Source organism: Salminus brasiliensis, chromosome 24 (assembly GCF_030463535.1).
Source record: "Salminus brasiliensis chromosome 24, fSalBra1.hap2, whole genome shotgun sequence".
Lineage (NCBI taxonomy): Eukaryota > Metazoa > Chordata > Actinopteri > Characiformes > Bryconidae > Salminus > Salminus brasiliensis.
The window spans coordinates 26670656-26690817 of NC_132901.1; the positions used below are offsets into that span (position 1 = coordinate 26670656).

General features: G+C 41.8%; 1 protein-coding gene across 3 annotated transcripts in view; it reads right to left on the reverse strand.

Moving 5' to 3' along the window:
• Nucleotides 1–9364: 9364 nt before the first annotated feature.
• Nucleotides 9365–20162, reverse strand: part of efemp1 (EGF containing fibulin extracellular matrix protein 1) — a 47375-nt gene continuing 36577 nt past the window's right edge. For all 3 annotated transcript variants that reach the window (XM_072669977.1, XM_072669975.1, XM_072669974.1), the window contains 5 exons: nucleotides 19477–19596; nucleotides 17132–17251; nucleotides 15285–15408; nucleotides 14850–15042; nucleotides 9365–13236 (listed from right to left, as the gene is read on the reverse strand). In XM_072669977.1, the coding sequence (XP_072526078.1) occupies nucleotides 13075–13236; nucleotides 14850–15042; nucleotides 15285–15408; nucleotides 17132–17251; nucleotides 19477–19596 (719 nt within the window). In that variant the 3' untranslated portion in view covers nucleotides 9365–13074. The remainder of the gene's footprint in view (nucleotides 13237–14849; nucleotides 15043–15284; nucleotides 15409–17131; nucleotides 17252–19476; nucleotides 19597–20162) is intronic.

Genomic DNA, 20162 nt, shown 5'->3' on the forward strand with positions numbered 1-20162 from the left:
CATGGGAATACAGGCAGCTGGGAATATGGGACCCTGAGAAAACGGGACCCTGGAAAACAGGGCTAGCATTGAAATCTTTGGACCGTAAACACAAACACGTCTTGATTGTATAGGTACATTTGGCGTCAGTGGTGGGGTATAAAAGGTGGGGTAAAAGAGGGAGGATTCGAATTCAGTTTCATTAAATACCTGAAATGAGCTGGAGGTGAAATGGGAGGAGAACAAACCACAGACACACCAAAGTGTGTATTTAGAAGCTTGCATAAAGGTGCAATACAAGCCACAGATTACCCGCAATTATGTTTAAACGTGTATACACACACACACACACACACACACACACAAAATTTATGACTGTTGTAAATGTAATTGGATGTGAAGTCGCATCCCAAAGTGTTTTTAGAGTCACAAAGTGGCAGGAATGTGTTGTTGGCAGTGTCATTCCCAGCGTCCAGTCACTCATACGAGTGGTGGGAATCGTGGAGAGACGACCCTCTGCTGTTCCGAAGGACATCCGACCAAGAAATCTACCGACCCACCGTCTAAATGCAGCTTTCCACGAGCCCCAGTGTGCTCTAGTCTGGTGTCGGCACTGAGACCACTGCAGAAAAGGACTTCCAAGCCCGTCTCAAATAACACTAAGTATACTGGGGTGGCCCTTGCCAGCTTTGTGGTGAGGACTTCCCACGATTAGCTCACTGCGTTACGGCCGGTCTTAATCAGAAACATACAGAGCTGCCACGCTGCATAAAGCACGCTTTCCTTTCTTGTTTGAACTGGCCATTCACCATTTCAACCACTGTCCAGCCCCTGGCGAGTAGAGCGGCCTCGTACTTTCACTGGCAGTGGGTGTGGAAGGCTTGCGAATTGTAAGACTTCTTGTAAAACAGAATGGGAGGCAGGGTGATGCTGCTTAATAGGCGATGATTTTCTCATGTTTGCTCTTCGTGACAGAATTACTGCCTTGGAACGGCTCTGTGCGGTTGAACCACGCTGTAACTCACGGATGTTGGTCGGGGAACAGGCCTGGTGTTCTGCGTCTTGTCATCACACTGAGTTTAAGGACTCAATGTAAGGATTCAGCTCTGGCCTGTATACGCAGGGTTGTAAACTAGGGTAGTAATTGAGCATTATTAATCATTATTTTTTACAGATTTTACAGATTACAACATAAACCTTGAGCCTAGCGCCAACTGTTTGTAAACTACAAAGGAGTGCAAAGCAGGCTGGGTAATTGGAACAGGCAGAGGGGTTCATTTGAGATTGCCAACATCAAATAAGTTGATACATATGTCACATATATTTCAATAAGTGCCAAAAGTATGTGGACATCTCCACATTCCACCTACAGGAGCTTTTATGACCTCTCATTCTAAACCCATAGGCTGTATTAGTATGGAGCTGGTCCCTGTTTGCTCTAAGCTCTACCAGAACCTCCCGTTCTTTCACTAATGTGTGGAAGAAAGGCAGACTGCAGGGCTAGAGGCTGGAGTTTATACACCTGTGGCTGAATGGGACTGAATCAGACACCTGAATTCAATGATTAAATTAAGGTGTGTCCTAATACATTTATCCAAATAGTGTATATTTGCATATCGATATATTTCCGATTTCTGATTGGTGCACAGTGCTTTTAGATGTTCATATCATAACATTTCCACACCTGATTAGTGCACCCTTTAAGACTCACCCACTTAAATGAGATCAGATGTGATCAGACTGATTGGGTCTCATGCAAACAGCAGTCCAGGCTGAAGCACACCTTTTATGAGTGGGTGGAGCTAAACTGTGGGTTGATTGTGTTGGTTCTAGTGAAATCACTAAGCAAATCATTAGTAATAGGAGGCTTTAACACCTTATTTTCCATATATTGACTGAAGTAGAGAGTGAACTGCACTTTGAAGACTTAGTATTGTATCAGTATCGATATCGGCCAATACTCAGCTTTCAGTATTGAAAAAAAAAGTGCCATCTCCAATGAACCCCCCCACAGGTCCTGTTTAGTGCCAGTGGTTGAATAGGAGCTTCAGCGAAGCGCACTTTACAAGGCAGAGCTTGCTTCCTCTGTTTGCTCCAACAAGTCAATAAAACCCGCTGGTATGCCGAACATCTCTGGAAGGCGAGATACGCGAAGGGCGGGGGTGGAATTTAATCAGGGATAAAGTGATCCCGCTTTTACAGCGCCAGCCCTACATGCCCAAAAAACACACCCCTGACTAAAGTAAATAATCGATGACGGGGGAAGTGCTCTGGAGATGGTGTTGCCAGTCTGTCCATCACTCTCTCCAGCTCCCCTCCAGGGCTCAGGGCTTTGAGAGAGTGGAAAATGTGAAGAAGTGCTGCATCGCTCTCGAAATCCAGGCCAGATGTGGGGGGAAAAATGGGGGTTATTAGGATCATCCTTTGTGGGGAAGGGCACATTCGCGTGATGTTTGGACGTTTGGATAAAAGAAAAGCTGCCTGTCATTGGATTTCAATGAAGCGCAAACCGAATGAACATTCCCATTTTTTCAGTTTAATGCGTGTCACGTTAAGCGTTTCATAAATATGATGCATTACAGGGTTCAAACATAAATCTCTACTCAGTTGGTATTTGTTAGGGCGCCATGCAAGAGCTCCATGATCTCCAAGATCTCCAAGCTCTCACGGCTACTGCTGTTGTTTTGATGTTTTCTCACAGGGCCCCAGAAGTAGTCCGAGATTCCAGATTTTCGGTCAAAACAGACGTTCAATAAAAGCTGTTGATATTTCTGAGAAGATGATCTAGAAGACACTCCACTACATTAGACAAAAAGAAGGTTAAAGGACAAATCAGGAGTTTTCAAAACTAGATTTCAGAAAATGAGACTTTCAGAAACCTTGCAGGACCGTGCAGACCCCCAACACTGCACTGCAACAAGCTCTACTCTCACTTCAAATCTGAAAACAGCCACCGATATTTGTGTCCATCCTCCCACTGTGAGAAGACAATGCTGTGAGTCTGAAAGGATGTGGAGATGGTCAAGAAGGTCTTATTGAGAAAGTCAAGCTTCAGAAAGTGCTACTGCTCTCGGAACTACTCTCAGACTGATGGCCCCAGAATCCAGACCTCAACATCATTGAATGTGTTTGGGAGGACTTGGACAGAGAACAGTAGTAAATGCTCTGATTTCTAAGGCAGAACTTTGGAGGTGTATAAAGATCTCCTGCAGATATCTGGAAGTGAGTCTCTAGAACAAAATGGAAGCTGTAAAGGAGGTAAAGGTGGAGCTGTGAACATTCAGACAGCTGATTGTAGAGTTGGTTGTTGAGGCTTATTTAAAAAACTATTATCATTAACACTTAATTTCAACTCAAAAATCTAAAATCTAAATCAAAACCTAAACCAAATCCTTAAAACCTCAATCCAAAATCTAAACTTAACTCTTAATTTAAATCCAAAACCTAAACTTAACTAAGGTATGTTAAACCTATCCCTAATCCCAACTTCAACCCAAATTCTAAACTCAATCTTAACTCAAACCTAATTTTAACTTTGAAATAAAAACAAACTGAAGTCAAAATCTCAATTCAACTCAAACTCTCAAACTAAGATGAAGCTTGACTTCAACCCTAAATCTAAATTTAGCACTAATCTTAATTTCAATCCCAAATCAAAATGTAACCTGGAAATCATCTGAAATCCAAAATTTCAACCTAAGCCTAATATTAACTTTAAACTTCAGCTCAAAACCTAAACCTTAATCTTAGCTTAATCTTATTTCAATCTGAATCTGACCCTAAACCTAACCTTTCCTTCAACCCAAACCGTTTTGACTGAAATTGTAATGAAACATAAAGTCCGCTCACATTTGTAAATTCTTAAAGATGTAAGTTGGCCTTCCATGCACTGCATGATATTCCTTTTCTATCTACACTGTTTTATCAGACCATCTCAAATGCAAAGGACTTGCCATTAAAACCAAAAATGACTAATTGCAGTTTTGTTTCCAGTTGGTTTCCAGTGCCAGGCAGGAAGTGTTCATTATCTGGTTGATGTACAACCTCCTTATTTTACGTACAGTGGTGCCAGTCATGCTACCAACACACCATAGCGTCAGCCGACAGGGGAGTTCATGCTGGCACAACAGTAGCTTGATAAATAGGCCTTTTTCCTCAGTGTGAGTAGGTGTGTTTGTGTGTGTGCCACTTTCGAAAGCAACCTTTGCCAAAAGTAACGAGTGACCTCATCTAAATTTTTTCCGGTCTCAAATACCATCCAGTACGGCTACAGTTTCTCACCTCTTCCCCTGGTATTCTGTTTCTCTAAACAACCTCTGTCCTGGCCTCACTCGCATGTTCTATGTTCATTCATGAGCTCGGATATACTGTTGGAGTGATGTTCTTTCGGATTCCAGTTGGAAATGTCCAGTTATGTTAGGATCTTTTAGCATTAAATGTTTAGATATACACTGTCATGCATACACTGGGTCTAGCACTAATGTTAGGTAAGTGTAGTTACTGAAGAATACTTACTGTCTACTTTTAATAGACATCTGCAATTATAATCTAGATATACATCATTTTTAGCGCTGAATGGTTTCAACCCAAAGCTTTTGTTGGGTCATTTTTACAGTTCTTTTAGTTTTTGTACTGTAAACTCGAAATCCAATCTTATCTTCAACCTTAACCTCAACCCAAACCACTAATCTGAACTTCAATCCAAAATCTAAACTTAACTCTAATTTCAACTTAAACTTAAACTGAATTGTAGATTCACATCTTAACCCTAAACTCAATTTAAATCTAAAATCTAAGACTAAAACTAATGATAACCTTAACGTAAAATCTGAGCTAGGTCTAAACCTATCCCTAATCCCAACTTTAACCCAAAACCTAAACCAAATCTTCAAAACTTCAATTCAAAAACTAAATGTAACTCTGATCTTCAATCCAAAGTCTAAATCTAGGACTAATCTGAAAATCAGGAGGTAGGTGTAAACTTTACCCTAATCCATCTTTAGCCCAAAATCTAAACCCAGTTTTAACTTAAACCAAACTGAAGGATAATCTCAATTCAACCCGAACTCTAAATCTAAGATGAAGCTTGACTTCAACCCTAAATCTAAATTGATCACTAATCTTAATTTCAACCCAAAAATCTTAATCAAAACCTAAACCAAATCCTATGTGTGTATGTTTAAACCTATCCCTAATCCCAAATTCAACCCAAAATCTAAACTCAATTTTAACTCAAACCTAATTTTAACTTCTAAATAAAACCAAACTGAAGACAAAATCTCAGTTCAACCCAAACTCTAAATCTAAGATAAATCTTAACTTCAACCCTAAATCTAAATTTAGCACTAATCTTAATTTCAATCCAAGATCAAAATTCAACCTGGAAATCATCTGAAATCCAAAATTTAAACATAAGCCTAATATTAACTTTAAACTTCAGCTCAAAACCTAAACCTTAATCTTAGCTTAATCTTATTTCAAGATCTGAATCTGACCCTAAACCTAACCTTGCTTTCAACCCAAAACTTAAACCCAACCTGTCTGGTTACATAAAGCCGTAATCCGGACAGTGCATTGGTCTTACAGGGTCTTCAGGGCCTTCAGAGTCTTCTAGGTTCTAGTAATTGATGTCATGGAAATTCTTAGTGTACTTTTTCCATTATATTAAAATATGTTTTATGGTTTTGGACACTCAGCATCTTTTACACAAACAATCCTACTATCAACACCCAGATCATGTTTCCAATCTCAGCATGTGGTCTTTGGGAATGGAGATGGATGGAGGGTGGCGGAGCTGGAATGAACTAAATGCACCCCAGTTCTGTAGGTATGCCAGCTGTTGCAGGTAGAAGCTGACTCCACTGTGTATTTCCCCTGGGCATAACACTGAAGTGTGCTTCCAGTATATCATTCATTCTTTCGGTTAGCCCAGCCCTTCCCTCCTGGCCCACTATTTATGGCCTGGTGGATCTGTCATGACCTAACTCAGACAAACAGAGCTGGGCAGGGGGTGATTCAGAAGGATGAACTCTTCCCCTCTCCTACGACCCAGCGTAGAAGCATCCCAGTCTCAGGAGCACCAAATAATGCTTGGCAAGCAGAAGCAGAGAGTGGAGTTAAGAGGGTAGTGACTGATCATGTTTCACACAACGCAACAGAGAGACGGTCGACACACCCTGCATGATTGAGTGGGATCTGGCTCGGTTCCTCTGTGGGAGCTGCACCCAGCAGAGATCAGCTCCTCCCGATCTTTCTCTGTTTGCCATGAGCATGAGCTAAGTCTGAGCAGACCCAGCGGGTGTCCATGAGTAAGACACTTATGATGACATGGAATAGGGAGATATTTCTCACCCGAAATCTGGCAGGAGCCTGGGTCACATTAACAAGGCAAGTTCCTGTTGACTGGTAGGAGGCCAAGTGTCTACTCACAACAGGTGTGGCCTCACAGCTTTTAAGTAGTGGACGGTATGAGGTAGTGAGCTCTTTGAGGGACTCCAGGTAGAACATTTATGATTCTGGCATTTGGCAGACACTGTTCTCCAGAGCGACTTACAATTGAAGAAGCTAGCAAAGCCAGGGTCGGAATCCTGGTGAAGTTGTTTGAAGACTGACTGGGACCTCCTGATTAAACAGGTGTGCTTCAGCCTGTTTGCAGATAACGCTGGACACTCCTGCTCAACACTGTGAACTAAAGTGGTTTCTCAAAACCAGAGGTGAGTTGCCCTACTGTCCAAACCCTTGCTCTGTTATCCCTGCAGTGGACTGGTGGTCTGTCCTGGGAGTATTCCTGCCTTGTGTTCAGAGAGTCTTGGTCAAGCAAGGTTGAGGTTGTAATCTTGGTAGAGTTCCATGTAGGGCCTTTGCAGATAACGTTGGACACTCCTGCTCCTGCTCAACACTGTGAACTAAACTTCTCCCCAGAACCAGAGCTGAGTTACCCTACTGTCCAAACCCTTGCTCTGTTATCCCTGCGATGGACTGGTGGCCTGAGTATTTCAGTGATTCCAGGTAGGCTCTGGATCCACCATGACCCTGAGCAAGATGTTTGGAAGGATGGCTGGATGCTCTGCTACTTTCTTCTATAGCCACACCTGGGCTCTTCAGGACTCGAGCTAAGAAGTCACTTTTGCTCAACCTTCTGCACAGTGGTATACACTACCACTAGTAATGGTTGATATGAGGTAGTGAGCTCCTTGAGGGACTCCAGGTAGAACATTTATGATTCTGGCATTTGGCAGACACTGTTATCCAGAGCAACCTGCATTTGAATCTCGTTATATAAGAAGAGGACCACAACGTTGAGAGTCATGGTCAGGCAAGGTTGAGGTTGTAATCCTGGTAGAGTTTGATGTACGGCCTTTGCAGATAACGATGGACACTCCTGCTCAACACTGTGAACTAAACTTCTCCCCAGAACCAGAGCTGAGTTGCCATACTGTCCAAACCTTTGCTGTGTTATCCCTGCAGTGGACTGGTGGTCTGTCCTGGGAGTATTCCTGCCCTATTTCAGTGATTCCAGGTAGGCTCTGGACCCACCATGACCCTGAGCAAGATGGTTGGAAGGATGGCTGGATGCTCTTCTACTTTCTTCTATAGCCACACCTGGGCTCTTCAGGACTCGAGCTAAGAATGATGATATGAGGTAGTGAGCTCTTTGAGGGACTCCAGGTAGAACATTTATGATTCTGGTATTTGGCAGACACTGTTATCCAGAGCGACCTGCATTTGAATCTCGTTATATAAGAAGGTGACCACAGCGTTGAGAGTCTTGGTCAAGCAAAGACTTTCATGAAATTGTGAGGCTTCTAAAGCCATGCAATTCCCCCAAACCTTGTCCTTTGAATGCAGATGTTTTTTGCTTGTTTTCCCCCAAGATTTATCGAGGATCCAGTCATTGAAATGTGACAACCTTTGACATTATGAATTTCCCCCTATATTATAGGTTCACGTGTTACAAAGTATCCATGAAGCCACCATGAGGTCGATCTGGATCCATTAAATCATCCCCTCAGAAACCAGTTAAGCTAGACAGAGTAAAATACTGAACAACACTGCTATACAACACCTGAATCCTTAGAAGCTACAAAATAACTCACAGAAAGTTTATGAAGAAAGTCCAACTTTGACTGAACTTGATTCTACATGCAACTTTTTGACCATCCTGAAAGAAATCTGTGAAGTAGCTTTTCTGTTCCTCCCTGGAGTTTAGCTTTAATTTTGCCTGTAGATGATTATAATTTGGCTGCCCGAGCCTAAACATGTCAGAGCATGTACAGTCTTCTGCAGGCCATAAGCTGCTCGAGCATGTTGGCAACCTGGTTGTGACAGAAATCTTTGTCTGAGATTCAGTTTTAGAATTTGAAGCTCAGCTTTGAGCACAGTTCCAGCAATGAGTTGAGAAATCCAACGATACATGAATATATGCAAATAATAAAGGAATAATAATCAACCTTAACTTTCATACATGTCCATTTATACAAATCTCTGTTTTCTGCTGTACAGATTCAGAACTGTTGACAGTGGTTTTTAATGGAATTAGAGATTTGAAGTGTTTTATGACTCTGTAAGATACCTGAGGCATGGTTTTCTGATCATTTTGAGAAGATTGTGGCCTAAAATGAGTTTTTATTCAGTTATTCAAGACAGAAAGCTACATATAGGGCGCAAGACAAAGTAGTCCTAAAGGGTTTACCACTATTTAACCATTGTTAACATCACTAAAAATAACTCACAACACATGTCTAGTTCGATATTCACTTTGGAGAGTAAATAAAATGGTTACACAGTAAATTGACAAAAGTATTGGGACACCTGCTCATTCATGGTTTCTTCTAAAATCAAGGGTATTACAAAAAAGATCATCCTGCTTTTGTTTGACTGACTGTCTTTGCTGTCCAGGGAAGAAGACTTTTTACTAGATTTCATAGGAGTGTTGCTGTGAGAATTTGATTGCATTCAGCAACAAGAGCAGCGCTTGTGAGGTCAGGATGTTGGATGATTCCCACCCCACCTCATCCTAAAAGTATTGGATGGAGCACCAACCATTATCCAGAGAACACAGTTCTTCCACTGCTCCACAGCTCAATGCTGGAGGGCTTTATACCCCTCTACTAGCCCACACCTGGCATTAGGCAGCATGGTGCCACTAGGTTCATGTAGTTTATCTGCTCCAGAGAGTCCTATTCTATTGGCAGTACTTCTCTATGGGGACTGGACAAGCTGTGTGTGTGTGTACATTTGTGTACATGTGTGTACATCTGTATCAGCAATGGGTGCAACTAAAAGTAGCTGAGTTTCACTTTAAACAGCACTGTAAAGAAACCGTATGACATGTAAAATTACAATCATTTAATATAATTAGAAAAAAAAACAAAAAAAAAAAACATTTCATTGATCTTAAATATAATCTTTATTTTCTTTACAACAACCTTCTCCTGCTTCAGAGTACAAAACATTTAGGATTATGTAGGAAACAAGTTTTAAATAAGTGAGCATCTCAAGATCTTCAACTGCATAGAGCTTTTTAAACTGAATGGCACTGAGAATATACACATGTGCAGCTATTGCAGTTATTACTGTATTCATATATAAGGCACTGATTAGACTGTGGAACTACATGTAGTCTACAGTAGTTCGATTAAACAGAATGTGTCTGTTGTGTCCAGCTTAGGACTGAAGACCAGTAGCTATGATGAAGTGTGAAGTGAAAGGAGAACTTGCAGAGCTACTTGCTGTATGTTATTTCCACTTCATCAGAGCTGTACATATATAGCGAGTTGTAACACAGCTGTAAAACAATAGCGGTCTTGCTTTAGCGTGGGAGATGGCTGCACTAGGCCGAATTCATCAATAGAAATGTTGTGAGTACATGCAGTGACGCTTGGCAGTGTTTCACGTCTTGGACTGGGAACACAAGCAGTGGTTCTTCCAGGGAACCCCCACTGGAACCAATATCAAATGCTTTCCACTGCATTAGCCCATTCAGTCCATTTGTGTGAAATACTCATAAGCTCTGCCAGGCTGTGGCACTGCCATCATTTCCTGGCTGGTTTTTGTTCTTGGGCCCCGTTACCACTGAGAGTAGTTACAGAGCGGCGCTCAGATGAATAGGAAACTAATCTGGGTTTATTAAAGTGGCATCATCCAACCACATAAACAGCTCCGTCGAACCCTTTCATCACGCCATGGCGAAAGAGCACTTCTGTAGATTTGAAAATACCTCAGAAAACATGACTTCACCTTATTAATCCCGATGCCTGACAACGCCCTGGTCCGTACTGAAGCGGAAAGTCGCTGAAATAGATAGGGGGCGCTAAGGAGGTGTTTCAGGTGAATACAGTGCAGCTAATGGGTAAATCCTATAGAATATCTGCAAATCTAATTCTCCATTAATTAAGAGAGTCACTGAGAGGGACATGATTAGAAAAACAGTGCAGGTGAATAGAACCAGAATGGCTTATCGGGCCCCATCATCGCTATCTTACACCCCACTTACAGTCCATGTACTCCTTCCTGTGAATATATCTTCACTGATGGGTGTGGTGGTCTCGAAATGAGGGGTGTTCAGGTCAGTTTCTGCAGTATTGCTGTGTACTTTGGCAACGGAAAACACAGGAGGAGCTCCACTGACTGAAAACAGCCTAGTCAGACGTTCGTCAACAGTCAGAGGTTCGTTGCTATCTCGGCAGTGAATTGTCAACACAGGTGCGTGCAGCCTGACGCTCGTACACCCCCCCACGCTTTACACCAATGAAATAGCAACCCGCCAAGGTCAGACAGACCGCACCTGGCTCTTAAAGGGATGGCGAGAGACGCACTGATTGGTTTATTACTGCATGTTACGCCCAAAACAAACACACCCATGATTAATTAAGAGACTTAGTACATGACTTTTCCGCTTTTTTGGCCAGAGCAAGGCTAACTTTTCCCGTAGTTACCATAGCAAAGACACACCGACACACCCTAAATCAAGCTGCATGATTGACGGCTAGCCAAAAGATCACAGAATGGGACCGCGCACTGTCCCATTCTGGCTAATTAGGGTTATAAATAAGTTTATGGTGTCAAATATTGATTGATATTGATTCAGAAAACTAGACTTAAAACTACAGTAGTACAAATTCTTTGAAAATTAGCCTAAACCTGGATAAAACCTACCTGTAGTGGTTTTGTTAACATTTCATGGTTGTTTTATAATAGTTTAGAGAAGAATTTGGCCTAAAATGTATTTTTAGACATATACAGGACATAAAGTTACACATAAGGTGTAAAATAGTACCTAAGGAATTCCAATAGTTTCATATTTACCACTATTTTACCATCATCACCATTCCATATAACCATCAGAAGTGGTCATATCTGTGTTGTAGTCATGGCAACCGCAGTCTGGTTCCATTCACCACCACTGTTTTACCTTCACTGAACCATTTCACGGCAAACCTTTCTGAATGACTCTATTTACATCCGATTGACTGAATTATGCAGAACTTGGTGGAATCAGCCTTCAACAGGAGATGTGCATGGATTTCCTATTCATTCATTTCCTGCTTACTAATACCTCAAAGCTGGTGGTGTAACGACTAGGTGGGCAGGAGGGGCCCTAGGGGCCTGCATCTTTATTGGGACCCTTGTGTAGAGACTGCCACATTAGTACACAGAGAGACTCAATGACCTACCTCTGCACTACATGACAGCCCTGACGTCTGCTTTTCTCCCTCTTATTCATAAAGCATCTCATCCAAGGCAACAAACAGATTCTTCACAACCTGCAACATGACATATATATATATTTACCACCTTAAAGGATCTAATTAACACAAAATTTTAATAGTTTATTAAAATATGTTTTTAATCAACATATGTACGTCACACTGTGAGGGATTATTTGGTCAAATATGATGATGCACAAATATTGAATATTGTCTAATCTAATCTGGGAGATGCTAATGGGTGGAGGAGTATTCCACTGGAACAACACCTTATTTAAGACAACCGCAAATAATTAAAATATTTAAGATTGTATGGGGGTGTTTATTTTGTGCACTGAGGCCCATAAGATCCTACACCCTTAAAATATGATCTTCAAGGGTTATTCTTAACCCCTTAGACGATTCAGCTCACATCTGTTCACACTGTTGTAGTTATTAACATCAGTTTCATAGGTCCTATAATAGAACCTTGTGGGACGCCACAAAATATGCTAATATGCTCCAATAGTTTCATCTGAATAAGAAATAGGGCTAAAAAGGCTAACTAAAGGCAATGGATCTATACAAGACCATTAGAAGGATTAAGTAATCATGTATGCTTAAAATTGTTACGAGGCAAACAATGTAAAACCCTCTAAAGAACCTTCTAAAATGGTTCTAGACACACAAAAAAGGGTCCACTACTGCTTTGAGTCAAATAACCCGTTTTCAGTACTATATAGAGGTTTTTTTAAAGGAGTATAGTTACGCCACTGCTGAAAAGCATCTGAAAGCAGGAGATGTGTATGCCATGGTGCCAATATTTGAATAAGAGTCAACCAGTGCTTTGGTCTGTATGTTGTATGTCTATGACACTGTGAGTAGCCCAAATGAGTATTATGGTTATTTTCAGTTCTAAAGCCCAAAAATCATCTGTCAATGTAAAATAAGATGCTATTACCTATTAAGGACTCAACTGCAACATCAGTCCCTGTCCCCTCCCAATACTCTCATGTCCCACATTCTTGTACAGTGAGATTCATAACTGTCCTTCTTCAGATCTTACACTCTATCCTGTCCTGGACCTCTCAAACACTCAAACACACACTTCCACCATTAAGACTATGGAAGTAAACAAGTTTGTAAGACTTTTGTTTTGGTTCTACATGGTTCTACATTGGATGTGAGCCCCTTCCAGAACGTTTTAGATGTTCCAAAAGCAGCCTTTTTGGGAAGGTTCAACTATAGCTGTCTCTGGATTTCATCATGAATATACAGCAAAGACTCTCAATTCGCACCCGATCAAGCACTTAATGTGTCGCCATTGCTGCACTGGGGAGCTAGAACGTAGCGTACTGGATATGTTTAAAATGTGTAAAGCAGCTGTGATGGGGGGAGTTGGGGGGCATTAGAAGGCGTAGGGTCCTACGACGATGGTGAGCCGTAATAACGAGCTGGTGCGATAGTTTGTGGTGGTGTGCTGAGTGATCATCTCAAGGTCCACGATTATCTCCAGAGGGCCAGAGAGGGACTTGGTCATCACCAACATCGCACTGACGTTACTGGAGCGCTGCAAGAGGCAATGTGGTCAAGTTAAAGGGAGAACTGAATCAATCAGTGCTGAAGTGATTAACTATGAATGCTGTTCCCTTTGCAGTAGTTAAGTTATAGATACAGAGGGGCTCTTTATAAACATTTGTAATAATACCAACAAAAACATACAGAAACAATAAAAGCAACGAATAAAAAAAATAAATACCATTAAAATGTTAATTATCTTATTGCATCTAAATCAAAAGAATAAAAAAATACCCCCCATCTTTATATCCCCCCCCCCTAACATTAGCAATGCTCTCTACACTAGGAGGCTATGGACTCCTCCGGTAGCTCCGGTATGTTAAGCCAGCCACCACATATTTTCTAACTGCCAACAATGCTGCATCGCTGGGCAGTCGACACGTTTGCCAGGTCCCCAGCTCCACCCCACCAGCTAATAGACTCCTATGCTGGCCAGCATGGCCGGAGAGAGCACGGACGATTGTGCTCTATCCGACTCTGGCTGCTGATGGCAAAGACCATGAGCCCCCACTCACAAATTACAAGGGCAAATATCTAAAATTTGCAATGTGCTGTTGCTTGTATCTGTCACTTAAATAAAACTTTTAACGTTAATGTTATTATTTTAACGTTATTTTTAACTTAACTTAATTATTTGTTGTTCTTTATATAACTTTTAACTTATAACGACTTTTAACGTCGACTCCTTTCATTCCACTGTCTGTTGCTTACTAATGCCGCTCACAATGCATTGAGCTACAATGTTTATGACAAATCAGGAGTGCATTGTGGGAAATCCACTTGATATGATTCGAACACTCAGAGAAAAATGACTGACATGCTTAATAGTGTCCTAATTACTAGCCATTTCAGTCAGAGCCATTACGTGTAGGCCTAAAGGGTGGTTCTTGGAGCCTGTGGATCCAAATGGGCTACAGATCAGGCAAAACCAAGGAAAGCAGACAGGAAAGGAAGCTTCAGTAAACTATTACAACATAGCTGAGGACTCCATCGGAAGTATGTTATTTTTACTAAAATGCTGATATGATGAAATTCAACTCAATTTTGTGTAATGCTTTAGTAGCTTGGATTTATTAACCCCCCCCCCTCTTCACACCTAATTTACTCTAATGAAGTTCTGACTGCATAAACTATGGATTTGGGATTTTATGGACTTTTTGTATTGATTAATGTATTGATTGTTTGTTTGTTTGTATTTATGTACAATATTAGTGTCTTTTTAGGAAACCAACCTGCCGCCCAGATCGACAGCTTTACGTCACAGGAGGTTTTTCAGGAGTCTATACCTTGTACAGTAGTTTATATGTAAAAATGACCTTTCCACATTGCTGACTGCAGTAGTTTTAGACTTAAACTGTTAAAAGTAGAAGATCCTTGAGGAACTTTTAGGGGTTCTTCAGTTTGAAACTGTGGAGGGACCACTTAATATGCTTTGAGGAACCTTCAAGAAAATTATTTTAAAAGAAAAGGTTCCTTAAGAGGTTCCTCCACAGTTTCAAACTGAAGAACCCATAAAGGTTCCTCAGGTATCTTATACTTTTAACAATGTAGGTTTGTGAAGTAGACCACTATCATGAACTGCTTTGTAACAGTACTATTACCCACCCTTAGGAAGAAGTCTCCTCCCTCATTGCCGGCTTTGATCCTGAAGGTGTTGTGCGTGTTGGGGTAGATGTTGGTGGCTTGGATCTGGAAGATGTCTGCCGGTACGGTGCGATCCGAGTGAATGCTCATGTACTTGTAAACGACGGACTGTGGAATTCCACGACAGTTACTGGTGGATGGGCAGACACACCGACTGGAAGAGAGAGAGAGCGTTTTAAAGGACCTCTATGATGAAAAACTCTCATCTCATCACAAATCAAAACAATAAAAGATAGGTCAGTTCAGTCAGGGTGTACAAACTGTTCAAAGCACACTCAGAGAGGCAGCAGCAGGGCTCCTTTCCCTCTTGCCAGAGAGGGCAGGTTGTCACAGCACATGAAAAACTTGCCCTTTACAGACACATCTGGTTTTAAGGGCGCTGCCAGATGGACTCACTTTTCCGAGGTGCGCACATACGGTTCCTGGCAGGGGTTTCGGGGGTAGCACCGGTAGCCTCCATAATAGTTCCAACACATCTCCTCCTCGCTGCATTCGTGGCCTGTTTCACACTCGTTAATGTCTGCGGGAAAAAAAAAAGGAAGCAATAAGGAAATCTGTGTAAACCTTTGCTCAAAGGGAGTTCATATATTACACAAACTGTATTAACCTACCCTAACAACCTGGACTAACGTCACAGTGTCATTCTACAGAGTCAACAAAGTCTATTATTCTGGTAGAAAGTGAAAGTTCCTAATGTTCTTGGCTTGGATGTGGATGAGATATACGGTACACACTCATTAACCCCTTAAACAGCCTATGGTAAGCCGACGGGATGAGAGTGTTATTACTAAATGAAGAATATGAAAGAATAGCCCCACCGGTTTCTATAGGAGACCCTGTAGTTACTGAGTAACACACCTTAGTGATTGATAAGCCTTTAAAAAATAAACAATGCATTGATATTAACCTATCTGTCACCTTAATTTTAGGGGGAAATTATTTAAAACAGCAATATGTAAGAATTTCGATTTTTGCTCTCTGCTCCCCCCTATAAGTGGGGAGTGTAACTCCTTTTTAACAATGTAATTCACTTTGTAACAGGGAGAATAGCGCCCCCTCATTTCTCCTCCAGTCCGGAACGCTGCTACTGCACTATGGTACTTTAGTGGAGCTGCAGGAGGAGAACCTCTCTCCAGAACTGTCAGGCTGCGTAACGCTGCGAGTCATATTAGTGTAAAATCCTGTAGTATTACTCTACCGCCTCAGCCCACATGCTTCTCTACCTTCAGATGCTGCTTCTGGAGCTGGAGCAACAAATGCATGTGTACAGCTGTCCATGAGGGGGCGCTCAAAGCACGATCTGCATTTACGACAGTGGAGTAAAACTGAATTGCACTCACCACCTGTAGGGGGAGCCCAGGAGTAAAAACATACCAATTCTTGCATATTGCTGCTTTAACTCTTGGGCTTATATGGCTTTATATGGTTTACAGGCCTTATGTTAAACAAATGTCGCTTAGCTCTGGCTTCCCAGGCTTGATTTAAGCCCTACACCACTAGACACTACACTGCACTGCAATGGCAACGGTGAGCGACCACTGAAAAAATCTTTTAAGCCTAGGCTTAGGCTAAATCTGTGTCTGGCAAACCAGTCCATTGAGCATTACCATTAAAACCTTAGTAAGCCCCTGGTCCCCCTGTTACCGTAAGAGGGCTTGTAGGGAGAGTTCTGCTGCTTCACAACATGGGACATCCCTAAGCTTACAGCTCAGCCAAGCATGGAGTGTACTCAGGCGTGCAGATACACACCCACCCCCATATAAACACACACACACACCAAAGAGTTCTGCACCATCAGAGAATCCTACGTACTGAAGGGGAGCTATTTCTGACACAGCAGTGGAGATTCATCAGAAGACCCTCTCCAAGTCATTCACGTAAGCCGAGGCGAAGGGAAAAACAACCCAGGTTAAAAAAAACACACACAAACATAAATCTCCTTAAAGGGGGGCTTTGGTGGGGTTAAACACTGCTGCCTTGTTTGCGTACGCCTTGGCCCTCACATTCTTTCCATGACAGTGCGGTGGAGCATTCCCGAGCCCATGTTCCGTTATATATCTCCCTGGGCGCTGAAGCATCCAGCTCGATACGGATCCGAAGAGGCTGGGTGGGGAATCGGGGGTGGGGGTGTTTAGGGGGGTGACTGGGTGGAAAGAGGTAGGAAAAAAGGGCAAGGCAGGGCCCAGAGTCATATTTCATGCCAGAATGAAGACGAAGGAGGAGAAGGAGGAGGAGGCCAGTACCTTGACACATTCTTGTTCCTTGGAGCTGGTATCCATCGGGGCAGGTGCAGGAATATTCGCCCGGGGTGTTGATACACACATACTGGCACATGTAGGGGGAGTAGGCGCACTCGTCGATGTCTGAACAGCAAACCAGAGAAGGAGCTCATTCACAACAGGCGCAACACTGCCTGTACACTATATGGACAAAAGTATTTGGACACCTGCTCAGTCATTAAAAAGAGTTTCTCCTGCTTTTGTTGTAGAGACTGTCTCTAAGGTCCAGGGAAGAAGCTAATAGCTAGAAGCTTTCTACTAGATCTTGTGGAGCACTGCTGTGAGGATTTGCTTGCACTCAGGGCTTTATACTCTATATATCATGCCTGGCATTAGGCAGCAGCATGGTGCCAATAGGTTCATGTTGATCTGCTCCAGAGAGTCCTATTCTATTGGCAGTGTTTCTCTACAAGAACTAGACAAGCTGTGTGTGTGTATGTGTGTGCATTTGCACATCTGTGTCAGCAATGGGTGAGTTAGAAGTAGCTGAATGTGTTTATGAGAAGTGTCCACAAACATTTGGACATTATGTTACACAGAAATACAGCAAAATGATTGTTGTTTCACTCCTTTTCAGCCAGGCCGAACCTTTTTTTTGGTTGTGCTAGCATCATGAGGTATTTAGAGTTTGGCGCTGAGCAGGAATGCATAGCTGACTGTTAGCCTGTTTCTCAACCTGGTAGATGTTTTTAGCACAACTGCTAGCACTGGCAGCTGTGAGAGCGTCTCGTAACCTCTTGACGGTCCACTCTTATGCTCGAACCCAGCTCCAACACCAGTACTTAGCATAATTAGTATCCAACACCTGTACTGAGCATTAATGAGGTTGATCACCGGTGTCTGTGGTGGTTAGGATGTTGCTGGGTTGGGCTTCAAGTAGGACTTCGGTACTAAGTAGTAGGACTGTGGCAATGTGTGTGGTGAGGGAAGGAGAGGAGGAGTCAATTATCTGTAAAATCATGCAGCTGTTAATGAACATGACATCAACATTTACTCATTTACCAAAACTAGCATTAATAACCAACATTACTAAATAATCCCCTTTCAGTTCATGTATTTCAGTTTTATGTATCTTAAAATAAAATCCGAAAAAAGCAGAAAGCGTAATTTTACCACCCTCTTACATAACGTTTTTTTTTTCATAATAAAATAAAAAAATTTATTAATAAATACTTCTGTAAAACAAAAAAAATGAAAAGGTTAAAAAGCAATTTGACCAATGGTCTGCGTATATGCAGGTACATGTAGAACAACAGTGGTGGAGAGAAGGTGGGGACAAAGAGGACGTATGGTCCACCCTATATTAAAACCTGGACCTAGCACTCATAATTACAATATCTGTACCAATATCTGTATCACTCGTAGCTGTAGTACTTAAAACATGTAGCTTGCATTAATGGTATATAGCACTTAATGTTATTAGTTATGGTACTTTTAGTACACAATGTCTACACCTAGCATGAATAAGTACAATACACAATACCTATACCTATATATATCTGAATCCAGCATTAATAATTGTAGTACACAATTTCTATACTTATTATTAATAGTTATGGTCCCCAAAAATTTTATTAAGTATTAATACTTTTAGTACACAATATCTGTACCTTTGCAAAAACGGTATCTAGCATTCATAGCTGTAGCACCTAAAACATGCACTTAATATAAATAGTAATAGAACCCAAAACTCATATTAGTTAAAGTTATTAAGTAATATAAGAAGGTTAGCCTTTAGTACTTTATAGCAGAACCCGGATGATGATAATATTGTGTATTATTGTGATATTGTAAAATTATATTTTAAGCTTCATTTTAAATGGCTCTGAGTAACACAGGTTAAAAAGTTTAATGATTAGTGTAAAAATGACCCTCAATGACTAATTTAATAATATTCTGATGTATCGGGATACTTTGCACATCACACATCTTTAAACAAATAATCATCTGTGGTATAATAATTTGTAGCCGGAGAAAATAAAGTGATGACCCTGTGTCGTGGAGCCTCTGGAGATATCCACCTCAGGTATTAAATGTTAATACAGCTGAGAAGGACACTGTAGCGCAGCAGCTGCCAATGCTAGCAACTCCGCTAAACACATCTAGACCCAGGTCGAAAACATGGCTGGCGATCAGCTATGCATTCCTGCACAGTGCCAAATGCTGAATACCTCAGGATGCTAGCAAAAGCCCTGGGGTTTGGAGTTTATTCTGGCTGTGATTTGGCTCTTAAAGGAGTGACACTTCGATGCTGAGCATGTTAAGCTAATGCTGTTGTTCTGCACAGAGATTAGCACGCTCGTACTCACCTATACAGGAGACGGAGTCCGGGGCTAGCTCATACCCCCGGTTACACTGGCAGATGAATGAACCCATGAGGTTGTGGCACTGATGTTCACACGGCTGACTGGTCTGACACTCGTTTATGTCTGAAACAGACCAGGAGTCGGATCAGGAGAGATTTTAGACATTTAAACGATATGAAGGTCAATTAATCAAATCACTTAATTACCAGACCTATAGACAAACTCTACTTAACGGTGCCATTGAATGCATTGGTTGACTCTGGCTTTGTTTGACGTGGTAAATGCTCAGATGTGGTCCTACAAGCCTACTATTTACCACCCTGTTATTTTCTTTGTTACAGAGGACTCACGGAAACAAAAAAATACAAGCTCTGCTCTGATTGGTGGGTTTACGACATGGACAGCAATGGATCACGGTAACAAAGTAAGCATAACTGAAGGTAGACATTGTACGCCATTGTATTGATTAGCCATAACATTAAAACCACCTGCCTAAAATTGCATAGGTACCTGTCAAGACATGGACTCCACAAGACCTCTGAAGGTGTCCTGTGGTATCTCGTACCCCCAAGACATATTCAGCATTTTCTTTGAGCCACCAAAACAGCTATGACCTGTCCAAGACAAGACATGAAGGCGTCCTGTGCTATCTCGTACCGCCAAGGCGGTAATAGCAGATCCTTTTAGTC